The 25,918-nt window shown below is 40.8% G+C and overlaps 1 protein-coding gene across 1 annotated transcript in view; it reads right to left on the reverse strand.

The window, feature by feature from the left end:
* The window catches only part of ABCA3 (ATP binding cassette subfamily A member 3), a gene marked incomplete in the record, with an annotated part of 1,818,321 nt that overhangs the window by 1,377,053 nt on the left and 415,350 nt on the right, over positions 1 to 25,918 (reverse strand). The window contains 2 exon segments of the mRNA XM_044089258.1: positions 11,569 to 11,742; positions 21,773 to 21,893. Of these exon segments, the coding sequence (XP_043945193.1) occupies positions 11,569 to 11,742; positions 21,773 to 21,893 (295 nt within the window).

The following is a 25,918-nucleotide window of genomic DNA, read 5'->3' on the forward strand; positions in this document are numbered from 1 at the left end:
GCATATAGAATTAACAGTATACATAAGGCCATGAACCCTAGGGCCTGCAGTATTTTTCTTGCGGATAGCTGGGTTCTGGTGGCCATTTGTTTTTAATAGGCTGTCAGACAGACTTGTTTTTCTGAAGTGAGGAATGCCATCTGGGATGTTGTTTCCAAGCTTGCTCCCAGGAATACAATCTTTTGACGGGGTACCAGTTTTGATTTCTTTTCATTGATGGTGTACCCCAAGGGAAGTGAGAAGGTTTTTCACAAATGTCAGGTGCTGCAACAGCAATTCCTGATTGTCCGCCTGAATCAGGCAGTCGTCCAAGTACGGGTAAATTTGGATATTTCTCTGCCTGCAGTAAGCAATGGCTGGAGCCAGGGATTTTGTGAATACTCTGGGAGCAGTGGATAAGCTAAAGGGAAGTGCAAAGAACTGATAATGCATAGATCCGACCCTGAAACAGATACTTTCTGCATGACTCCCTTATAGGGATGTGCAGATAGGCTTCTTTTAAGTCTAGGGTGACTAACCAGGCATCCTTGGCTAGCATAGGTAGAAGCTGTTGCAGGGTAAGCATTTTGAATTTTGGTACAACCAGGAAGGTGTTGAGAATTGAAATATCCAAGATTGGGCGCCAAGCCTCTTTTCTGGGTACCAGGAAGAGTCTGGAATAGAATCCTTTACCTATCTGTTCTACTGGAACTGGCTGAATAGCTCTGATGGAGAGCAGGGAAAGAACTTGGCTTTGAGCCTCTGCCCACTGGTTTGGAGGAAAGTCTGGGAACCCTCTTGGGGTTGGCAGTGAGTGGAAGTAAAATTTGTACCCCTGGGATACAATGTTGAGGACCCATCGGTCTTGTGTAATGGACATCCAGTTTTTTGCATGAAGGGCAATTTTTCCTCCTAGGGGCACCAGGAATTGGGCAGGGATGGGGAGTGGAGTAGAGAAGTCATTGTGAGTTTTTGGTTTACTATCACATGTTTGACATAACATTGTTCGAATGTACAGATGTCCGAACCAAATGTTCGGAAATCTGTACACCGATTAGTGTAAATGTTGAACCGAGCATTTCAGTGCAGTCGAATTTCAAAAATGTTGACTACACTGAAATGCTCCTACCCACCCAACATACTACAACTGTTTTGTTGCAGGGGGCAAGCCCCCCTGCACCCCCCACCCCCCTACTTATATAGACAAACTCCGAAATTGCACTACAGTGAGGATAAGGGTACATTTCCCCATCCCCACTATAGTGCAATCTGCACCACAATGTTGGAGCTGCCAACAACGGCCATTCGCTCTTGTCAGCTTCGACATTGTGGTGATCGCCCCAACAGTTCCGCTATGTGGTTTTCACACACAGTTCATCTGTCTAAAAGATGAATGAACACGTGATAGTAAACCTGAGTTTTTTCCGTATGGAGGTGGCTTTTCACTTCCCTGCTTTGGAGGTGGGGGGACTCCATTGCTTAGATCTCTGCATACCCTGAGACTGTAGTCTGGGTGGTCTGTTTCTCCTGGGTCTGGCTTGAGATGGCCTGGAGGGGGCTGGAAAGGACCAGTGTTTGGAAGGGCAATGCCTACTGAATCTAGGGGGTTTTACTTGTAAGAATTCTTTAACAGTCTGCATAGACTTAGCTTTTTCTTCCATCTTTTTAAGAACCTCTTCTGCTTAGGTGCCAAACAAACTTTCCTTGTTCAAAGGCGCATCTAGTAACTTTGATATGACATGGTCTGGCAAAGTCTGCTCCTTGTGCCAAGCATGTCTTCTCAGTACAGAACCAGTGACTACTGCCCAGCAAGAGGTTTCTAAGGCGTCAAAGCCACACTGCAAAGTATGGTTGCTGACGTGGCTTGCAGAGTGCATAAGCTCCTGCAATTCTTTATTTTCTGCACAGTCTGTAAAGGTAGCCACATTTTGTTTAACAAGTTCCATAATATGTTGCTGGTACTTCAGCATGTGAAACTGAAAATTCAATGCCCTAATAGCATGAGTTGCAGAGGTATATACTTTCTTACCTCATCTGTCCAAAGCTGTGGAATTCCCTGTCCGAAGGGGTGGGATTCTTGGCTGCAGTTGCCTTGATACCTTTAGGCCCCTGGGAAATGATCTCTGGGTCAGCAGTAGGATTCTTGAAAAGAAATTTGTGAGTGTCAGGTACTCTGTAGTACCTGTCTGGTTTCCTTGGGGCAGGAGGTAAAGTATCAGGAGTAAGACTGGATTCCATAAAAACATCAACAACTTCCAGGACAGGGGGTATTGCTAAAGGCCTGTGCTGTGGCAAATTTAGGAATTCTCTGAGTTTCTTTTTGGACTGAGGATAGTCTTGGCATTCCCAGTGGAAATGCTCAAAGTATGTAAGGTATCACCAAAAGCAAAATCCTCTAGAGGGGAGTCAGAGGGAATGGATTCCTCTGCATCCGAATCTGCATAAGCAGATAAGGGCATGCCTTCATAATCAGATACCTCAGAGTCATTGGGACTCCTGGTCTGTTGAAGCTGCAGTGGACTGGTCTCTTTTCCTCTTAGCAGGGGAAGGCTGACTTTCCCTAATTAGCGTAATAAGGTCTTCTGCCATTCTAAGCATTTGTCAATGTGGCATGGGAGTAGGTGCATGCGCTTTGGTTGTCAGTTTTCTCAGTGTAGTGCGTACTCTAGGCCTAAGAAACTCGGTAGTTTTAGATAAAAAAGAAATCGTCGGTTTGAGTCAAACATTAGTTGAGCAAAGAAATGCCTCAGAAGCCAGTGCCTGCACAGCGGCTCCAGACCCATCCAAGGTAGACACATCCGCAGGTTCCATAGTCGAAGAAACATCTCGCAGCATACTGGACTCCGAATGGGTCTCAGTACAGGCCTGCGAATCCGTTGAAGCAAGCATCAGGGGCTGTGAAAGCGCCTCACTGACTACCGGTGAACTGGCAAATAGCTTAACGGAAGCATCGTCGGCAGCTTTGGACCTACGCGGTCTGTCTCTCTTTATCCTTACTTTTTTTGGAATATCGGTAGTCGGCTGGCTTACCGACGCTATTTTGGAATACAGAGATCGAGAACGAAAGAATTTAGCGACAATGAGAGCCCGATGATGAATGGTTCAGATGTTGAACAAGGCACAAAACCGACAGCAAGGTATGTTGTGGTCTGGGCCTAAACAAATGACGCAGTAAGAATGAAAATCTCTGTGAGGTATTTGCTTTCCACAGGCAAGACAATTGTTAACTTTTTCTGACATCGGTTAGAGCAAGAAAAAAGGATCTCCAATGGGGTACTTAGCTTTAGAAGACTTCAGGATTATTCAATTCATAAACAAAAATTCAGGTAGCAGCAGACTGGCACTTGCGAACTGCTTCTGCTTCGGGCTCCTCGGCAAGAAAGACTGATGTAATGGCATTGGCTGCCTGTTTTTATACCCCTGACGATCTGATGTCAGTCCTGGAGCGACAGCATCCGACACAGAAATACTATGTCTCTGGTATTCAGGGCAACCGAGGGCTACCTGCAGGCAGATAACCCAAGTGTGATGACTGCAACAGTGAAACACGAAGAACATCTGTGCTATGTGAACAAGCAATATTATACCTAGAAGAAAGGGTTGTCAAGTTATGTCAGGTCTTACTTTTGATTGGGGAGTAGAGTTATGATGCACAGGCTCAGTATTCTGAACATTTTCTTGATGGTGCTCCTGAGGCAGGAGAAGAAATATCACAAGAGTACCCAGAAGGATGCCAACAGCCACTTTTGTTCCTCAGCTCTAAAGTTAAGTAAGAAAACCCTCTACAGTTGGAAAAAAGGCTAGAATATACAGACGGCTATCAAACTTCTCCATACCACTAGAAGAGTTTCTTGCCACAGATTTACTGACCCACTTTTTATTTTTTCTTTGGAGACAAATTTGCTTAGTCTCCTATCAGATTCCACCTCCTTTCTCCACCCCCAACTTACAGCTCTGATACTCCTGTTTTCATTCTGATCCTTTTCCTCTTTGCAAGTACATAGAAATCTGACAGACTACTGGCAGACCCTCTGACAGAGACTTTCAATAGATCACTGGCTAGGGTGGATATGCTACAGGACTCGACAAAAGCAACAGTGGCATCCTAGTACAACAGGGACAGTAACAGAAAAAAACCTCTAGGAATTATAGTTATGTACTTACCATAACTTGGCATCTGTGTTATCTGTAGTCACCATTCATCACGTTAGGATCTTGGATCCGAGCCGGTATACTCAGAACACAGCTTTGCTCAAGCTCCTCCCCTCCCATAATGCTCTGCTGCCCTACACTCCCTTAGATCGAGTTTGCACAAGGAAGGAAGACAGATAAATCATAGAAACCCAATAGAACCGCCAAATCCAACCAATCTTCCAGGCAGGGGCTGGAGGATGGGATTGTGATGAATGGTGACTACAGATAACAGATGCCAAGTTATGGTAAGTACATAACTACCTAAATCCTGGGAGGTCTCAAGGAAGTACATGCCAAAGAAATGTGGAGCCAAATGAAGCCCTTCCTCTGGAAACCAAATCCAACTTATAGTGGGAAACAAATGTGTCGGGAGAAAACCACATTGCTGCCATACAAATGTTATCCTAAAGACTGACCATCTGCAAAGGCAATGGAAGCAGAAACTGCCCTGGTTGAATGAGCCCTCACTGGAGTAGCTAAGGAAATACCCTCTGAAGAATAAACAAAGGAAATACATTATGAAATCCAACAAGAAATCGTGACTTTTGAAATACCCCTGCCTTTTCTATTAACAGAGAAGGCTACAAATAGTTGGTCTGAATGCCTAAAGTCTCGCGTTTGATGTAAATAACAGCAAAGTTGACGATGAGCATCCAATGTGTGCAGAATATATTCCCCTTTATTGGAAAAGTTCGGGAAAAATACCGGTAAGTGAATACATTGGTTGATATTCGCTGGTAAAGCCACTTTAGGCATGAAGGCTGGATCAGGTTTTAGAAACACACTGTCCTTGTGGAAAATTAAATAGGGTGGCTTGACAGTAAGAGCTTGCAATTCCGAAACTCTCTTTGCCGAAGTAATTGCCACTAAAAAGGCAGTCTTCCAGGACAGAAATTTTATATCGCACAAAGCCGCTGGTTCAAATGGAGGTTTTGTTAAAGCTTGAAACACCAAAGTCAAATCCCATAGAGAAGGATGTTTAACAGGAGGCCTTAACAGTAAAAATCCTTTTAAAAAGGCCTTGCAGAAGCATGCAGAAAAGGTCGAATCACCACCAAGGTGAAAATTTCAAATGGCTGCCAACTGTACCTTGCTAGTGGAAAAACTAGCTCCTTCTTTAAACTGAGATGTCAAGAAAATAAGTATTTCGGGAATAGGGGCAGAGAAGGGTCTAAATTCTTATTCTTCACCCAAACTGAAAACCTCTTCTATTTACTGGAATAAACTTTTCTGGTAGAAAACCTCTGGGAAGCAAGAATAATCTCCTTCACAGGTGAAGCTAGCCTGGACTTAGCCAAAATCACTGGAAGTGGACATACCACGCTGTCAGATGCAAGATCTGAAGATTCGGGAGTGGTAAGAGAGAAGGATGATATAGCAGATCCGGAATTTGATCGAGCACCCACGAAGAATATCCGGAATTTGATTGAGTACCCAGGGTGGATGCCTCAAATGAGACCACAGAAGGGGGAACTAACCACGCCTGCCGAGGCCAAAAGGGGGCAATGAAGATAGTTTGACTCAGAATGCTTCTGGCTTTCTTAAGTACTCTGGGGATTGGGTAACGGAGGAAAGGCATACAGGAGTCCCGGAGGCCAATCGTGGGAGAGTGCATCACTGGGGGAGTCCCCCTCTGGGGGGATCAATGCAAAGAAGTTGTTGCATTTGTGGTTGAGAGGAGATACAAACAGATCACAGCTTGGATAACCTCAATGATGGAAGATCTGTTGAGCCACCACAGAGTTTTGGGACCACTCGTGAGGGGTCAAGATAGCCCTGCTCAATTTGTCTGCCAACATGTTGGATGCTCTGGGAATGTGTGTTGCAATGAGAAAGCTCCCCATGGCCATCGCCCACTCCCAGACCCTCATAGCCTCGTGACACAGCAGATAAGAAAGTGTGCCCCCTTGCTTGTTTATATACTGCACAACAGCCATGTTCCATGTTGTCTGATAATCGCAAACATCCCATGAGGAAGGCAGTCTTGAAAGGTTTGCAATGATAAAAGGACTGCTCTCATCTCCAGAACGCTGATGTGCAGTTCGGTCTCTGAGGGTGACCAAGTCCCTTGGACTGTCTGTCCCTGAAAATGCCCTGGCACCCCAGGAGGGAAGCGTCTGTGGTGACTGTTGCCACAGGAGTAGGAGGAATGAAGGGCCTGCCTGCTAGGAGATCGAATCCAACACGAAAGATGCTTGTGACACACAGGGGTGAGCCGAATGGGAAAAGACAGGGGATGCTGCCACGCTGACCACTGAACTGCGAAGGTCCACTGAAGGACCCTCATGTGGTACCGAGCCATCTGAACCAGATAAATGGCTGCAGCCATCGATCCTAGAGCCCTGAGAATTAGTGAGACTGGAGAGCAGGTTAGCTCCAGCAAGGTCTGAACCTGGTCGCAAATAAGCGACACCCTTCGAGGAGGTAAGGCTGCAATCTGACAGGTGGTGTCCAACAGGTGCCTACGAATTCCAATTTTTGTGTTGGGAGTCAGGGAGGACTTTGCAGTGTTCACTGTGATCCTCAAGCGATGGAACAGGGAGAGAACGTAGTGAATATTGTTCAGTAGTTGATGCTTTGTGGGTGCTGTCAGAAGCCAATCGTCCAAATAGGGAAAAACTTGGATTCCCTGAAGTCGGAAGTGAGCTGCTACCACCGGGTGGCTGTGGTGAGACCAAAGGGCAGAGCCCGGAACTGGAAATGATCGAATCCCAAGCAAAAGTGGAGAAACCTCCTGGATTGTCACTCCATCTTTACATGGTAGTACGCGTCCTGGAGGTCTACCGAGCACATCCAGTCATTGCTGTGCAAAAGAGGTACAATCGACTGCACAGTGACCATCCAAAACTCCGACTTCCACACAAAGTGGTTCACGTGACTGAGATCCAAAATAGGATGTAGGTCCCCCTGTTTTCTTTGCAACTAAAAAGAAGCAGGAATAAGTTCCGAATCATCTCTGTCCTGCAGGGACCTGTTGGATGGCTTGTTTTTGAAGAAGGCTTACAACCTCCTTTCGGGCTGCCTCTTCTTGAATGGGTGGCACATCTGGAAGAGGACTGAATTTTGAGGAATTTCCAAAAAGGGAATGCAATAACCCCTGGATACAATTGCTATCACCCACAGATCATTTGTAATACTTGCCCAGGCTAACGGGTGCAGTGATATTCGACCCCCGACTGCCTCCAGAGAAGGACAGTCAGGCAACATCTCAGGGACATTGTAAAGGTTTCTCAGAGAAGGGCTCCCTGGAACCTTGGTTTTGTGAGCCTCCTCTACCCCTCGGGTGACATCTACCATTGAAACCTCTTCCCCATCCCCTGGAAGAGGAATCCTCCTGAACATCCTGAAAGGGAGACTGTTGCCTTGCTGAATCACATTTTCTTACTCCCCCCTTCTGGGTCTTGGAAAAGGACCTCTGAAGGGCAGAAAACATGATCCCAACAGCTGACAAGGTCTTCCCTTCCTGTTCACTGCAGGTCAAAGTGTCTTTCACAGTGGGACCAAAGAGAGTGGAACCATCAAAGGGGCCGTTAACAAATGACTTCTTGAAGGCCTTGGCAAACCTGCTAAAGCGGAGCCAGGTATGACGCCTTATAGCTGAGCCTACAGCCCATGAGGACCTTCCGTAGCATTGGAAATGAGTCTCATGGACGAATTTGCCACTGAATGAAGGGTTGACAGCTTTGGAGAAATAGCCTTGAATTCCTCCTCAGACATGGACCCAGAGAGGGATGAAGACAGTTCTTTTACCAGATCCCTCTGGAGACGGGTAAAATGCGCAAGGTAATTTAGTGCTTGCAAACTGAAAGCAGCTGAAGCGAACACCCACTTTCCAAATCTGTCCATAGCCCTCGACTCACGATTGGGTGGATGGACAGAAAAACTTTGCTCTGCCAATTCCTTTTTGGTGGCAGTAGCCACCACAACAGCATCAACTGGGACAGCTTTGGACCAATAGGTTCTATCTGGAGGAGGGCTCAAAAATTTGTCTGCTTTCTTGGGCACTGGCTCCACAGTATCTGGCTCCTTCCAGGCCCTGCTGACCACAAGATCAATGAGAGGATCAGCAGGGGGAGCACCCAAGAGGTAGATGGCCACATACAGAAAGCCTCCAGGAAAACTGATTCCTCAGAGGACGGGGTTTGGGTAGACCAACCGCCTTTTGCCTTGAGGATCTCGAGTAGGTCTCCAAAGGAGACGTCCTCCAGTGGAGATCTTGGGAACCTGTCCCCCTCATCAGCATCCGTATCCTCAGTAAGAGGCTCCATAGGGGAGTTGAAATGTCTCCTCTTCCTGGGAACTTCCTCCACCTGGGGTGGCGGGGAAGACTCAGAAGAGGAAGGGAGACCTGCGGGGGGAATAATCCCTGGAGACTAATTCGGATGGGCTGACCTGGAGCAGGATGAGACAAGCCGCTCAGAAACTGGGGCTGGGTAGGAGAACCGTGCATGGGAGAGGCAGCTCTGATAGAGAAGGATCTTTTAGCAGCCCGGAAGGACTAGAAGAGGTTCCATCCCCCTCTCCCACCAGTAATATCCTGGTGGAAGAAAGGGTGGACCCCCCCCCCCCAGTCCCACCACTCCACCCGATGGCACTGGACCAGAACTGTCAAAGGCAGAGGTTCCCAGGGGAAGAGATGGTCCGAAAAACCTGGTCCCGAATCCAATTCCCATGGACCCTGGCTCGACAGGGCTGGCCAGCCAGGTGGACTGTCCCGGGGTAACAGAAACCGTGCCAGCTGTGGATCCTATCAGGGAAGGGTCCGAACTAGGTCTTGAAGCTCCCCTAGCCTCCACCCCATTCAACAGTCCCTGAGAATTCAAGCCACTGGTTGGATGAGGAGCGATCGAAGGGGGGGGTGAGAGATTGGTTCCCTGACCTATGGGTTAGGGAAGCCAGAAGCCCCAAATCCATCTGAGCTTTCAGGAAGTCTTGCATCATCCTGTCCATATCCATAGGGAGGACACTCCTAGAAGATTGGGAGGAGATGGGGGACCTACTAGGATAGTTGTGCCTGGAGCTCGATTGTCTTCTATTGCGCTCCCTGGAATGAGATCTAGCTGGAGAAGACAGCTGCTTAGGGGACAAAGGATCCACGGAAAGATCCTCCACTACTACAGGCTCCAGCACAACTCTCTGATCTGACCGAATCAGAACCAAGCTCAAAGGATCCAACGAAATATTTCTCAAATCCCTCGGATTTGAAAGGGTCGGATCCGAAGGTTCAGTGCCTCCCCTCGGGGAGACATCAAAGTTACCGGATCCGAGAGCTTAGGGTCAGAGCCCTTGGATCCAGGAGTTGACTCACTGGATGACCTAGGACCCGAAGATCTCGGATCTGAACCTGCCCTGGCTGGAGCCAGATCCGAGGACCTAGGATCAGACAGCCTGGGATGCTTGGTTGGGGTCTCTTCAACAGAAGGCTTCTTTTTAGCTCCAGGAGGGCCAGCCTTGGCCAGGGAAGCAGTGATCAAGGCCTTTCCTTTGACCAAATCTTTAATTAAGAGCTTATTGTGATGGTCGACCAAAGCCCTCAGGTTGAATGCAGCACAAATGCCACATTCCACCTCAAGGTGGTCGCTGGCAAGACAGTAAAGGCACTCCTCGTGGGAGTCAGAAATATGCATTTTCCGCCCACAATAGGAGCACCTTTTAAAACCTACAGGTTTTTCAGACATGGCCGAACCGAAAGCAAAACCAGAGTCAACAAGCCAAGGTTCGAAAGCCTAAAATCCATCCAGAACGCACACACACACACACTTACACACACACACACTTACACACACACACACTTACACACACACACACTTACACACACACACACTTACTAAAGAAACACTTGCACACCACAAAAAACATTAGGCCGAAGGCAATACCCTGAGGAAAAAGGGACCTAACAAGGTTAAGACTCGACTGGGAGGGGATAGATAAGAGGGAAACTACCCACTAACACTACAAACTCAAGAAATAACAAGAAATTTAAAAATTCTGAGCTAAATGCACTTTAACAGGAGCTGAGCAATCTGCATCTGACTGAGCAGTAAACGAGATCTGATGGAGTGTATGGCAGCAGAGCATTATGGGAGGGGAGGAGCTTGAGCAAAGCTGTGTTCTGAGTATGGTGGCTCGGATCTGATATCGGGTCCAAGACCCTAACGTGAGGAATGGTGACTAGATAACACATCAGATCTACAGACTATTACAGTAGTGAAAATCCTGTAGGGAAACTGGGTAAACATTTCTAGAACATAATTATCGCCAGGACAGCAGCCAGTCTAACAACTACTTGAAAGGGGTGAAAGAAGACAGAAAGGGTTTAACATAAATGCAAAGTAGTGCACTTTGGCCACAACAATCCTAATATGAAGTACCAACTGATGACCTAGGGATGACACCTGGACAGAATCACCAGAGAGAGTGAGAGGCAGTGGCAGAACCAAAATAATGCTAAGGTGCATTTTCAGGGAAGACAGAAGCAAACTAATAATGTTCCCATTCTACAGGGCCTTGGTTATATCACACCTTCGGTACTGCATGCAATTCCAGGTGCTATATAATAAAAAAGACATTGGGCTGCTGTATGGAATCCAAAGAGGGCTACCAGAAAGCTCCAAGGGATGGACGGACATGAATATGACCAAAGGCTAGTGGAGTTATAGCTCTTCTTGAATGAAAGCAGAAGAGTCAGGAGGTAACATGACATTAGTGCACAAAATCATACCGAGGAGATGTGAGGGGGTATTTTAGGAAAGGAAATACATTGGGAGAGAACACAGATAGCAAACAGCAGGGAGCAAACTCCTCTATGGCTCTCAAAGTACTTTTTAAAATAGAGGATGACAGAACCACAGAACAAACTACTGGAATGGGTTGTGGAGATAGAATCCACAAATACAGTCACAAGGGCATGGGGACAGGAGGAAAAAGGATAACAGGAAAAGCAGATATGGACGAGAGATAAAATTGTTCAGGTTCTTAAAAGGGCAGAGTAGATAGGCTTATTGTTTTCCATCATCAAACAGATGTAATTGTAAAGTAATACAGAGAACCACTACTATCCTCTACGATTACCTGAAAAGAGCAGCCATCACCTACCAATTACATTTTACTAGGAAGTTTTTACTTCAATTTTATCTTACTCCATTTTTAAATACAAATATACATTGCACAATGAGTGCTGGTGGCTGCAGTGCCCCAATGTATCAACCTGAAAATGCTGGTATGCTGCACAAGTTCCTTGTTATGCCTCATTCTTGTCCTGTGCAAATAAAAGAACATTGCCTCCGAACCTAAAGTAATTCTTGTCAGCAATCTAAAGAACTGAAAAAATAGTGAAATATGACAGAAGAATATCACAAGCAATACTTGGCAAAAACTTTTGAATTATTTCCTCACCTTTTCCTTCAAACATGCCAATCAGCTGTGCTCCCATTGCCATGCCAACATTGGAGATCAGGCATGATGCCACCTTCTGTGCATGCGACATTAGATCATAGCGGAGCGATATGAAAAAATAAGGAATGTATGAGAAGAAGTATAGGAAGCCTCCAGCTGCAGCTGCCACATTCGCTAAAATTAAAACCAAAGAAAAGCTACTTAATTGGGTCAGAGCTGTTCTAGTATTAAAGTCAATATCACACTGCAGGCTAGAAATGGTGACACTCAACTCCCCAATTACAGTACACAATAATAAATGCAACAACAACGCTTTGGTTCAAGATTACAAATTCATATTACAGTTTTACTCCAACAATAAATAATGTTTAGAACATTGCCAGTTGCTGCAATTGAGATCTCAGTGAAAAAAAGAGGAAACGGTGCAATATTTAAGACCATCTGACAATCAGAGGTGTTTACATTAAACCAATAGATATGGCAGCAATAGCATGTTAACAGTATGTACGAACTGCAGACAGGGTAGATGACCAATGAAAGCATGTACTCTGCTATTAACCACCTTACAGAAACCATCTCTGGAATGTTAAAGTTATGTGTTTACACCCATCCACTGATGCCTAGGTAATTACAACAGAAGGAGAAGGCAGAGATGAAGCACACTGCCCGTCTTACTTTACCAACAAAGTACTACTTGGAATGACAGCCAACACAGTGATTGGCCAGAGGCCTCATTTTAAAAATGAAAATTATGCTTTGTGGTGTCAGAGAGGCAACAAGGATGTCTATGTACCCTAATAGTGCAACAGTAAACACACTTAAAACACCTACAGTTATATCTAGTTCCTAGCACAACTATACTATGCTATCACAGCCACCACTACAATAATCTTTACATTTAAGATTACAAAACTTGTGGACCCATAAGTGGCTAGGCCTGAGGATGTGTTGGGCAGATTAATCCTTGTAAGACGGCTGTGTTACATTCTGCCCTGTCTCTCTAGAAATAATGCCCAGACTGTAATGGTTAGAGAATGTGCAGGCTGGGAATCCGGCAGCTGCTTCAAGAATAGACTATGCTGCCAAAGTAACAGACAGTTTTCTGGGTCAAGAACTTCAATGATGCAGAAGCAGCTTGTACTTTGGTATGTGTGTGTGTGGGGGAGTCACCTTCTCAAGCACATAATTAAGGTCCCATAACAAAGCAGGTTCATTAGGGATTGCATTAACAGGAAAAATGAAGACAGGGAGTGATCTTAAGGCAGGCTGAAATAGAGACATGTTCCTTCACTGAGGCGCAACATAAACCTACCTCTAATGGGTATATGAGCACTTTGGCCATTTTGATCCATGTTGGGCCCTCCTTTAGCACCAGCTGGAGTTTTTTTTAATTTTTTATTTTATTTAGTGTGGCAAGATTTCCTTATATTTGGTTTCCTAGCCTCTTGTAAGACAGTGAGCACATCCTCGGAAAATATGCCTAAGGCAATGGAAGCAGTCAGCCTAAGCATCCTCAACTTGGTGTGTATGAGTGATTCTTTGTGTTGGATGAAGGAGTTCATATGCTGAGGCAGCAGTACAGGCTGTGTATTTACCATACTGAGTAGGAGGTAGAATCACTGCTGTTCAAGTTAAAAGAGAGCTACAAGTAGCATCTTTGGGAATTCCTGCTTTGATACCAGAAGCAAAATTGTCTAAATCACCCATTTTCTCAATAAGCAAAAAAAAAAAAATAATAATAATCCATTTTTGGCGTACCCCACCTCTGGACCAAGTTATGAAAGATAGACCTGTCAAGCATTTATTTATAAAAGTCAGTCATTGCCCTGGGTAGGTCTCCATGGAATTTTTCCTGAAAAAGGGATGCAGGATGCCCTAAGGTTCAACTCATCTCCTGGATCAGATTCTATGCCTCAAACATCAAACTGGACAACAGGTATGATTCAGCTGCGACCCTCTTTGATATATCACAGCACCACGGAATTGAACGGGTGGATGGGAAAGGTATCTGGTTTCCAAATAGGTTTGAAGGGCTTGATGGCTGGTATTACTGTCATTTTCCTTTATTCCGATGTGCTTTCTTCTTTCTACTTTATTTGGAAGTGGAATCCTCCTGATATCTCAGGCAATGTCTATCTTCCCTGGCTACAGATATATAGACGTCAACATCTTTCAGGTCGAGGGTGACCATCAAGCATTGAGAAAAGAAAAAAAAGAAAAAAAAACAGAAGGAGTTGCAAAGTTAATATACTGAACTTTGGCACTTAATGTGTTTTTCCTTGAAAGGTTTACAATGGGCCACCATAGCCCATATTTCCTCGGGACATGGAAGACTCTGAAGTTTAAGACTGTTCTTGTGTTATGGTATTTGCAAATCTCAAAAGAGGGGTTAACAAAGTGCCTCAGTTCCTTGGGAGCTAATGGGACGTTCAAGAACTTTGGCATTTGTAAGAACTGAAGCCTGCATCCCTGAACTACAATTTACAAGACCCACTTGCCTTGAGTAATTTTTCCACTCTTCTAGAAAGAAGGCCAGGCAACCCGTATTCAATGGGAGGGATGAAACGGATTAACAGAGGTAATGGCATGGAGTGGGACTTGGTGGATAGCAGGAGGGAAGAGCAAAAGTAAGTCACAACTACTTCCTATGTTGCTCCGAGGTTCCCCAGCCTTCCCATTCTGAAAAGTTTGTAATGTTGCCATTTTTTCTCATAGTCTTCATTTCCTGCAGTTTCTAAAAGAATGTTCTACAGGAGCACCAACAACTTCTCCAGGTGTGTATTATGTAGCTGTGCATTGACATGTTCTAGAAGGACCTGAGCCCTCAGCCAACAATGTCTCCCAAGTAATTGACACAGTGCATGCCACCCTATATAAGGCATTCACAGCATCATAGCCACATTTGGTAGAATGCCTCTAACTTAACAAAAGTGGCATAAGGCCTAGTATCCTATCTTTCAAAGTCTTATCCTCAATCTTCCCAGCCTCATCTCTGAAATGAGAGAATATTTTCATGGCACTTCAGCACGTGTTTGGCAGCTTAATGCACTGAAGGTCAGCATGGCATAAGTATAAATTTTATTGTGAAAGTTGTCAAGATTTCTACTCTAACTATAAAGTGCCACAAATGGCAAAACAGTGAACATGTAATAAATACAGCAAATAGACAAAAGACCCAGCAGTAGAAACTTCACTAAACCTTCAGGTGTCTCAGCAACGTCTTCACAGGAGTTCACCAAAAAATTACCCATAAAATTGCAACCCTTTAAAAAAACAATAATAAAACAATTAAAAACAACAAATTAATCAATTAATAAACAATTTAAATAAAATATTGCCATTTACATTCCATATTAACCCCCAAGAAATAAAGTGCCATACTTTAAAATATGAATAGATTCTTTTATGAAGTTGTTTAACTTTTTCAAGAATGGTTGCCCGATTAATTCAAACTTACTGCTGTGATGTTAGTCTTGGGTTTGCAATGGATATGTTATGTTTTTGTCTGTTAATGCTTAATTTAATACACCATTAGTTTAATGTATTCAATAGTTTCAAGCATTTTTATTATTTATCTGACAACACTGACTCTGTTAAGAGTTCATTATACATTAGCAAACAGATGGCAAATGTGTCTTGCATTCATTTAACCTTGAAAGGAAGTTGGTAGTTTGTTCTTGTAGTCTGCTGGAACCAAACACCACAAACCATGTCAGGAGTGAAGCATGAAAAGTGTCCTCCAATATGCATACCTTGTTATCCCTTTACTCCCTTCAGCCTTGGAAACTTCTTTGTGTTTTAACCACAAGCTGAGAAAGCTTTGAACTTTGTAAGAACTAATATTTTTAATAATTTTAAGATATCTCTCTATTTTGCGATATTCCAGTATCATAATAATTTACTATAAATAATGTGTTTGCATCCAGAATCTCTGACACACTGTGTTTTGAATTGAATAGCTACACAACATCTGCTACCAAGTGTTCCTTTTCAGGTTGTTGCTATGAAATTCCTTAAAATATAAAGCCACAGGGCTCTCTGCCCTACTTTTCTTAATACCTTCCAGAAGTTTTTGCTTGCCCTTTTTGCTTCCCCTTCCACTAAATTGCATAAACAATACCTTCAGTGATACAGTAATATTTACCATTACCTATAAATCTAGTTATTCGTGTTTTCAAAATTGATAATGTTTACAAACATTACATGATCCACACAGAAAAAGGCCTTTATTATGACTCAGGTTTATACTGACACTTATTTGAATCCTATTATGTTTATAAAAGCTATATGTAACATATTCCCTATGTTGTGGCAATATTTAAATGTAATTTTTAGGCAGTTATATCATTTATTATTAAAAAAAAAATCACATCTCTGGTCAAAAATTCCAATAAAAACAAACATTTATTTGTCTGAAAATAAAGTATACGACATAAAAATATTTTACAATTTAATCTAAACTATAATTCACATTTCTTCTCATGTTTCTTATTCCTACCGATTCTTAAACAAATTTAAATCTATACTGAGGGAAATTACGGGCTTTACAATAGGAATCCATGGGATATGTGTTTGTCATGAGTCCTAATAAACATTTGAACTAGTTTCTTTGGCTTCCCTTAGAAACTCTGCATGATTACTATGAAGACTACATACTTTAAAAATTCTTTATAAGGGAGAGATGAAAGCAAATGTGGAGGATGACATTTGTTATGCAAATACTGACCATTAGCAGTTACTTTCTTATGTACAGTAGTCATAGTTTTAACACTGCTTAGTCCATAAAGTCCTAAATCTAAAAAATAAAAAAAAAATAAAAAAATGTATTTATACCAGTTTTCCTGCCTTCAAAGATAAAACAAAATCTTAGTCTTGAAAATATTCAATAAATTGATCTACATAGTTCCTACTACCCTGACAAAAATCAAATCTACATTATCTAAAATATTCAACAATTATTTCATAAACTTAATTCCATACATATATTCTACACCAAAACAGTCCCATAGCAAAGTTGGCGTGCATTGGGCAAAATAATCCCCAATAGCAGTACTCAACTTGGTGAAATAACTCCTCTTTAAAGGTAAAATTATTAGTTCAACAAACACACTAAATGAGTAATATAACAAGTAGCAGGACTATCTCCCAATCAAGGGCGCCCCCTAGGCAGGTGCAAGGGGGTGCAAGTGCACCCCCTGGGACCGGCTGGCCGGGAGATTAATTTTCTTTTAATTAAAAACAAAAGTTTTTTAGGGGCATTCACGCTTTGCATATGTCTTCATCTTCAGTGCCCATGCGGAATTTGAATTCCAGAATATCTTTGGACTGTGCACAAAGGTACAAGTGAGAGGTAGGTGTGTGCGTTTACCTGTTTAAGAGGTGTGTGTGCTTAAGAAACAGGTAGGAGTGTGTGGATGTAAGAAGTAGGTAGGCACAGGTAGGGGTGTGTGTGTGTGTGTGTCTGTGTGTAAGAAGTAGGTAGGTTGCGTGTGTTTAAGAAGTAGGTAGGGTCCGCATGTGTGTAAGAAGTAGGTAGGGTGCATGCGTGTGTGTACATAAGAAGTAAGTAGGTCTGTGTGTGTGTAAGTAAGTGGAGGGGAATGTGTGTAAGTAAGTGGAGGGGAATGTGTGTAACGGGGTGAGGTCATACCTCACAACTATACAGATTTTTGCCTCATTTTCCATTTGTTTCTCAAACTTGTGTTTTTTCCTGGCAAATCACTGAGGACTGAAGTCAGAAAATAATGGCAGACATTTGAGTTTTAGACTTTATATCCTCAGAAAATGCATACTACTGCAAAACCTTGTTGTTCTATCCACTTTCTAAGTAGGGAGGGGGATGTATGTGTGTTCATATACCTCTCAACTGTACAGATTTTCACAAAATGTCCAGATTTTTTGCCTTATATTTTTGGTCTGTTCCTCATAAAACATCTGTTTTTTTTTTTTGATAAATCACTGGGATGAGGTAAGGATTAAACTTACTAAATAATAACATGTATTTGAGTTTCAGACTTCATGTCCTTTATAAAATGCATTCCAACACAAATTCTGTTATTCTAGCAACTTTCGAAATGTCCCTAGTTTTGGGCCTTTGTCCCTAACAATATAACAGGCTTTGTCCAGATGTCTTGTGCTAAGAGACTGAGAGGTATGGTGTGTGTGTGTGTGTATGTGTATATATATATATATATATATATATATATATATATATATATATATATATATATATATATATATATATATATATATATATATATATATATATATATATATATATATATATATATATATATATATATATATATATATATATATATATATATATATGTATATATATATAGTCCAGGTTTTTAAAGAATGCCCTGATTTTTGTCCCATACTCCTCCTAAAAAGGACTGAAGTTGCTAAATAACAGACCTTTAAGTTTTAGACGTCATATCCTTTAGAAAAATGCATACTAACACAAATCCTGTTATTCTAGCAATTATCTAAGTTCATGAGAGCAATAGTTACAATCTGTCCCTATTTATTTTAGGTTTTGTCCAGATTTCTTGCACTAAAGAGGTTGAGGTGTGTACGCGCGTGTGTGTGTGTGTGTGTGTGTGTGTGTGTGTGTGTGTGTGTGTGTGTAATGCCCTAGTTAGAGTTAGATGGAATTTATTTTCAAGTGCATCTTTAAGGAATTGTGAGTCTCAAGGGAACAGAAGTTTACTTGCTGCTCATGCTAAGTCTGCTTAAAATGTGCAACTATTTTTGTTTAGCAAATGGTATCTATCACTACTGTGGTACAGAATTTTAAAACCGCATTAGTAGCACGGCAACTAGCATACTTGCATCTTGATGTAGAGGACTGCAGGTTCTATTCCCATGGCATATGGATTTGTATTTTAAGTGGGTGGGGTGCTGCAGTCCTGAATATGTCCTCCTTTGGATGAGATGCGTAGTAACTATGAACCTGTTTTTTCAGCTTGCCACCCCATTCCCTACTGCAATATACCAGCTTAGCATTTTTTTAATGTAAAATAGGCAACTTATTCTTTAAGGCAGCAGGCACTGAATTTTTAGATGAAACACTGAAATAAAAAGTTTTCTAGAAACAACCTCTTCATTAGTTTCAGATCTCTAATATATAATTTTTTTCTGGTTCACTTTTTTCCACTTTATTCAAAATGATGGTAATAACAATACTAACTAATTATACAATTATATAGGTTTTTAGGGTTCTTGCACACAGACCTGAAGAAGTCTAGAAGGACGAAAGTGATCTTTGTTAACAATAGGTTATGAAAATAGAAACTGATTTTTACATGCAAAACTTATATGTGTATAGCTATATATAATTTTTGATCGCAAAATGAACTAAGGTTGATATATTTCCAGCCATGTAGTATATTGCCTTATATAAAATCACAGACTTAATAATTTGGTTAAATAAGATGTACCATTAAAGTACATTAAGGCTATATATTATTATGACAGCTACTAGGTAGGGCAGGACCAGCTCGAATGTCACACTGATGGGGGAAGGGATGTGAATTTAACATGTGTACCAATAACACTTTGTTTTACAGCACAATAAACCACTCCCATGCCTGATAAAAAGTATATATATATATATATATTTAGAAAGCTTGTGAGGAAATTATTACTCTATTTTTGTTTTACTTGGATCGCTTGTCTGTGTACTTAATAAAGGATTTTCGACTAGAAACAGACTGCCTGCCTTGCTTGGATTACTTTCGAATACTTAGTAATGCTGTAGAATTATATATTTTCAATTATTACTTTTTGACTTGAGTTTACGTTCGCTACTTCTACTACTATTGTCTGATCTGATTAATATACAGTGATTAACTAGAAATATATGGACTGAAAATCTTCCACACAGAGAAGTTTCTTACACTGTTTTGTTTTTAGACCCACTACACTTTAGTGTGTTGTTTTGAGACTTCGGGGATACCACAGAGATTACTTGTAATTTACAATTATTGAGATGACTTTTACTTTTGCAGAGATTGAGCATATTGACTGATATTGGATTGTAATGACAGAAGTTTGAGTGGCCTTTTATGGTTGTAATGTTCTAAATTGGGCAGTTTGTCACTATTGGTTCATATGTTTTGTTTCATTGCTTACTGGAAAAATGCTCATAACTATAAATTTAAACCACACTCTAGCAAGTAGTGCTGTATTATACAAGGGATATAATTCAATTATATATTATAATTAATGCAATCAGGAAGGTAAATTAAAGAACTTTTGCATGGCCCTAAAAATGTGTGCAAGGGGCCTATGATTTGATAACAGCCCAAAGGTAAACTTAACCTACCACTGGCCAGATGCATTTTCTTTGAATGTGGGTTTCAATGCTGTTTCAGTGAATGCAAGTTTCAAAGGTAGAGCAGTTTTAATGCCAAGTCTGTTTTCATTGTAAGACTATTGCTTTGTTTAACAAATGTCTATCAGTGTTTGTGCTATAAAATTTGAAATAAAACTTGTAAATTAAATCGAAATATCTGTAATCACTGTAGAAGTAAAGCATAAAGCATTATGCGCACTGGAGAGTTTTGAACAGTGTTTATGACAACTGGGGAGAAATAGACAAGTAATGGGACACTGGAATGGCTGCGAGGGGTGGCTGTATGGGGGGGGGGGGCTCTGGGTTTGCACCCTCCTGCAAAAAATCCTGCAGGCTCCCCTGCTCCCAAATAATAATTTAGAGACTCAATACCATGTATATGGCCAAACACTAGTATATAAACTTTTAACATTTAAAGTTATACAATGCTTTTCTTCATTCCAAACAAGTTCATATATTCACACATATATATAAATATATTACACACCCATTTTTATATATACATACACATGCACATATATATATATATATATATATATATATTGTGTGTGTGCATATATGTGCATGCGAGCACGTACACACACACAATGTATTTCATGCAAAAAAGGCCTATGTTATGAAAATAAATAGCAGCAAGCAGTCTAACTGGGATCATCTACAATAAGTTTTATTAATTTTGGGAGCCAATAAAAGATAAGTAGCAAGTTTTTATCAATATCATTGCTAATAATGTAACTCAGCCTACAGCCTTTTTCTAACATGTTAAATATTTTTATCTGCTTTATTATATTCATTTACTAGCCTTTTCATAAGTATTAGTATCATCCAAATGTGAACAACACATACATAAATATTGAGTATAAAGTGAAGTAACAATATTGTAGCCCTTATCAGAAGGTCTAAAATTAAGTAAACACTGCCACCTAATTCATTAAGGGCAATATATTCAACTCAAGTCAAATTATAATTTAAAATCTGTCCTTTTATACATTCCAAAAGGGCAATTATCTATTGCAAAATGTTACACAAATAAAATGGGAGAAGTTTTGGATTAATATGAAAATTACATCAGCTGAATTTTTTTCTCATGAAAATTATGGTTGAGATGCTTTTGATAATTTATAGATATTTTAAACAGTGACATCAGTAATGAACAGGACTCATCTGATGACTTGAATGAATTTTTCTATTTTGTCTATTAACTTATGATCAAGTTAATGCTTAATATTTACTTGATACCTCCAAAAATCAAACACGTTAGTCATTTTACCCCCCCCCCCCCTTTGTAATGAATGAATGTGTTGAGCAACAGTGGAAACCAGACCTGATTTAGTTAAAAAGGAAGCTAACTGCTGTACTACGTCCCTCTGGATAAATTCAGGCTCTGGCAGTAGTAGCAGAAATGCAAACAGCAGACCTTGTTGCCTGTGGTGAAACTCTGAATTAGATGGTGAGGCACAGAGGTCAATGACTGTTTGCCTCCATTTTACAAAAGATCTTGTTGGACTTCATCTAGCTTAGGAACCATTTATGACAGAGAAGGAAACACCTTCTTAGTCTGTCAGCTGGTGAGTTGGCTTCAAATAGCATGTGCACTTCTGTCATGAAGCAAATTCTATCTAGTTTCTATTTCAAGAGAAAAATGGCTTCTCTGCTTAGGTGGAAAAGTTAGACCCCCCCACCCCACTTATATATGCACAACACTACCGCCTTGTTGGAGGTAAGGCTCCATCAAAGTGCCTCAGGTTTTAAGTACCAGGAAAATTCCTTTTATAAAGCTGCACACAAGCATGCATTCATCTCTTCCCCACTTACCTTAATAATGTCTCTGGATAAACTTACCTCGAGAGAAGAAAGTGCTGACCATGAAACTGAAAGAGATGCTAGAGACAGAAAACACCACCAGGTAGACAAATATCAAAGTCGGATCACTGTTTGTTAATACAGCTCCATGCTTACTGACCTGCAAAAGAGTATTACAGAAAGTAACAAGCAATATAATTAACAACTGAAAGCCAACTAGGCAAATTATCCTCTTCTGTTTCAGAGGAAAGAATGAAACAATACTGCAGTACTCCAAGTCAAGTTACCTATGCCTGTGTTCAAGTCTCATTAGCCTGCTTACGAATTATGTGGCTAAAGAAAATGTTTAATGAACTATTCACAAGACAATTTTGAAGACATGTACTTGTGTTAATGAGATTACTCAGTTACCAAAAGAAATAAAATCACAACCAGAGACTCCTGAAATAACTGAAACACCTGCAGGTTTAACTTAAGGGGTATGCTTTCATTTTCATTGCCTTATGTTATGTGCTTTTACAATGTCCCTGTACTCAGGTTGTCAACGCCCTTATATGAAATGTGCCACTCATCTGTAGTCAAAGCTGGAGCCATTGAGTATTAAGGCAAGTCTTGGGAAGGGACAGAACAGCTGTAGTGATCACAATGGAGAAGCTGAACTGAAAATTTAAACGTGTCAAGAATGAATCCCCCTGCCACCAACTACAGCGACCATTATCTTAAGGCCATGATTATTAGTCTGAAAAGACAGAATTACAGGTATCTAATATTTGCATTAACTGTTCTGCAATTAAATCCATATGTAGATGTAGAAGTCGGTGTTAGATGGACCTGTTGGAATCACTTTTTATCATCATAAGCAAGACATAGCTAAAATGCCTCAATGATTTCAATGTAATCAATAAGCAGAACCACCCGTCTTTCATCTCTCTTGTCTAGTTTTATTTAAAGTGAACAGAATGGCATTTATTTTTAGAAAAAGTAAACATTTACACACAAAGAAACTTACTCTCACTGGCCACAAATTATCCTGCTGAGGTTACTCAGCAGCACTTATAAGGGAATCCAGAAGTAAAGGCAAAGAGTTGTACAAGACATTAATGACATTTGTAGATGTTCAACACTGCTCCTGCTGCAGGCTATAACTACATCGTGGGCTTGTGGCTGGTTGCTCCAGATACATCTACTGACGAACCTGATGCACAATTGTAATCCTGAAGTGATGAACAGGCCAGTAGACACAGAGAGGGTCTAATGACCAGCAAGCAGCAGGGGCGCACAAAATGCAGAAGTACTTTAGTACACCTCCATATGCACTCAAACGTGTCTGCCAAATTCCCTCTCAGCTTAGAGGTCAGGAATCTATTCTTAGCAGAGGTGTGGCCCTGATACATGACACAGCTCCCAAAGGCAATGTACTTCTACTAGCTTCTTGCCTTTTCTTGTTTAACAGCAACACTACCTGCATTACAGCAGTGCATTTCCATTGATCAGTCCCAGGATTAGTACATTACAGTACTAATGCTATACACTCTAACAACTTTGAAGAATAATATCTTTAAGTCGGTAGTTCTATTCTTGCCAAAATAAAGGTACTAGGTGATTAAAATGTTACATACATGCTGTTTAAAACAATGGGTTCAAGTTGTAACTCCAAGAACTACAACAATGATCCTAGAATTGAGAGACAAAGTGATTGCACAGGAATATGTACTATGTTCAAGACTGCAGGACCTCAGAGTACTTCCTCATCTCAGGTCTAACAACCTAGGTGGAAGTACATATAGATAAGTGTTGTGAGGCTCAGGCCAACTAGCAAAGCTGCATCATCAATTTAATATTAAGTTTTACTAATCACTCTTTCACTGCCTGAATCAGCTTGCTTTTTTTTTGTTTTTTTTACTGTGGGACTCAAGTCACTCATAATAGGGAGCTTTAAAATTTGATATTTTTATGCAAAGATTAAATGCTACAAGTGTTTATTCAAAACCTGATTTTAGCAATCCTAGCATTCTAATAGCTTGGAATGCTTTGTGAAAACAAGATGTAGTCTTTCTTATTAGTCTGTCATATAGGTGAAGGTCAAACAGTACTTGTATTAGAGTTTTTTGGCATTTTTGTATAAGGAACACTTTTTAAAGGTGAAACCATGATTGCTCTGAGCTCTGTTCACTAGGCTTATTTTGCTTCTGGAGACCATAAGATGGTGTACGAGTACAAACTGACTGCACTACTGACCATAAGAAGATGGTCTAATACTACCCTTTCCATTCCCACTCTACAAACATACTTTGTTCATATCGATCCCAGTTACATCACCTTTTACAATTAAAGGTGCACAGTTTCAATTACAAGAGAATCTTTCAGCTGGCTTGTGAGCAATGGTCATTTCACATGAATAGGGATTTTCACAAAATCTACATCATATTAGAAAACACTAACCACTCATTTAGAAGTTCGAAAAGGGACGCATGTCTTTCCAGTAGGTCTCAAAATAAAGCCCTAGCCAAAGTTCCCACATTCCATCCTCGTAAGCTTAAATTATTAAACCCTGCCCATTGGAATAGTGAAATGCTTTTCATCTCAAATATGCAGCTCATGTGGGGCAAATGTGACTGAACTAGCCTGCAAAAATTGGCTATTTCAGAGTTTCCACTCACTTGGCTACCACACCTCTGTTTGAACAGATTTTCTGCTGAATAACTTGCATCCACTATAAAACAAGTACTTTTAAGTACTGATTAGCGCACTCTCTAGATTTATACTACAGTAGCTTTGATATCTGTGCATTTTATAGAGATGTGCACTTGAATTCTGCATTTTAAAGTTTAATTGCTATTACCACTGCATTTTACTGCTCTGCTGAATCCAGATCCATCCAGATCTGAATAGTCACACTGTAGTTCTTAACTGCACTTTAAATTGTTTATTACTTGTGCTGCACTGATACTTATGCTTATATGCAGTGTTTCTTACTCCACTCTAGTGATTTATCTGTTCCTGTTTGTTCTAGCACCTTTGCTTTGTTTATTAGTTGTAACTAGACTAGTTTCAGCTTTCTGGGGACGCAGGTAGCGTTTTTTTAACATTAAGTAGTCTTTGGTCTGCTCTTTCTTGTAACAGGAAAAGGGGAACAAGGTCCATTTTGAGATGATTAATATCCTGCACATTTTGGGGGGGTAGCAGCACTTGGTGTTAAGACTGATGACATTTCACTAGGGAACCATTAAATGCCATATGGTAATAAAGCAGTTCTTACAAAATGTTTCAGGGTTAAACACAGCTATAAAGCTGTTAAGTGACAAATAAAGCAGAAAATGTCATACAAACAGCTAATTTAATTCAAAAGCAAAAATATTTGCTGCAAATTGAAAAAAATCTAGGATCTTTAGTTTTACAAATACTAACATATGATAAAAGTGGGGGAAAAGAGTCACAGGCAAAGGAGCCTGGGAAAAACAATAAGGGCATAAACCCTTTATTGATTTCTTTTGTCCCTCCCCCCCAAAAAAAGACACCATATACAGTGGTACCAGAAAAAGTTACAAAAAGGCAGTTGTCTCACACAGTAAGACAGCTAGTGCCTACAACTCCCAAGTTTAAACAAGTACATCAAAGACTTAAAACAAAGCAGGTTAATGTATTAAAATGTAATCAAAACACTAAATCCAAAGGGTCTTGGTCAACAGAGGGCAAAAAAAAATGTATTACAAAATGAACATCTAGAAAATACTTTGTGCTGACCCCTCTCTCCCAGCACGTCAAAACAGCAGTAAATCTTTGATTCAGATAACCAATATGAAAGAAAGGTTAAAAAGACAAAGTCCACATATTGACTCACAAAGTCAGTTACAAACTTTAAAGCAGGTAAAAACAAGAATACAACCAGTACCCAGTGCCACAGTAAAGCAATAAAAAGTAAAACCAAATCCAAAGCACTGCCATTTCACAGTAAAAAAAATAAATAAATAAATAAATAAATATAGGTTATAGGAAGTTACTAGGCTGATGGGGCCTTTACAAGCCTAGTAGTGTAAAAAACGGAGTACCCTTATTGACCATGTTTAGATGGTCGTCGTTAGAGCAATTCTGTGATCAGCACCAACTGGCCTTGTCCATGAGGGACATAGGTGCCACCCCTGGGATGAATTTACGGTCACCCATCCAGTTGTCATGGTTGTACTC

Source organism: Protopterus annectens, chromosome 12.part0, assembly GCF_019279795.1.
Source record: "Protopterus annectens isolate FY-2018-M chromosome 12.part0, PAN1.0, whole genome shotgun sequence".
In the NCBI taxonomy this organism is placed as follows: Eukaryota; Metazoa; Chordata; order Ceratodontiformes; family Protopteridae; genus Protopterus; species Protopterus annectens.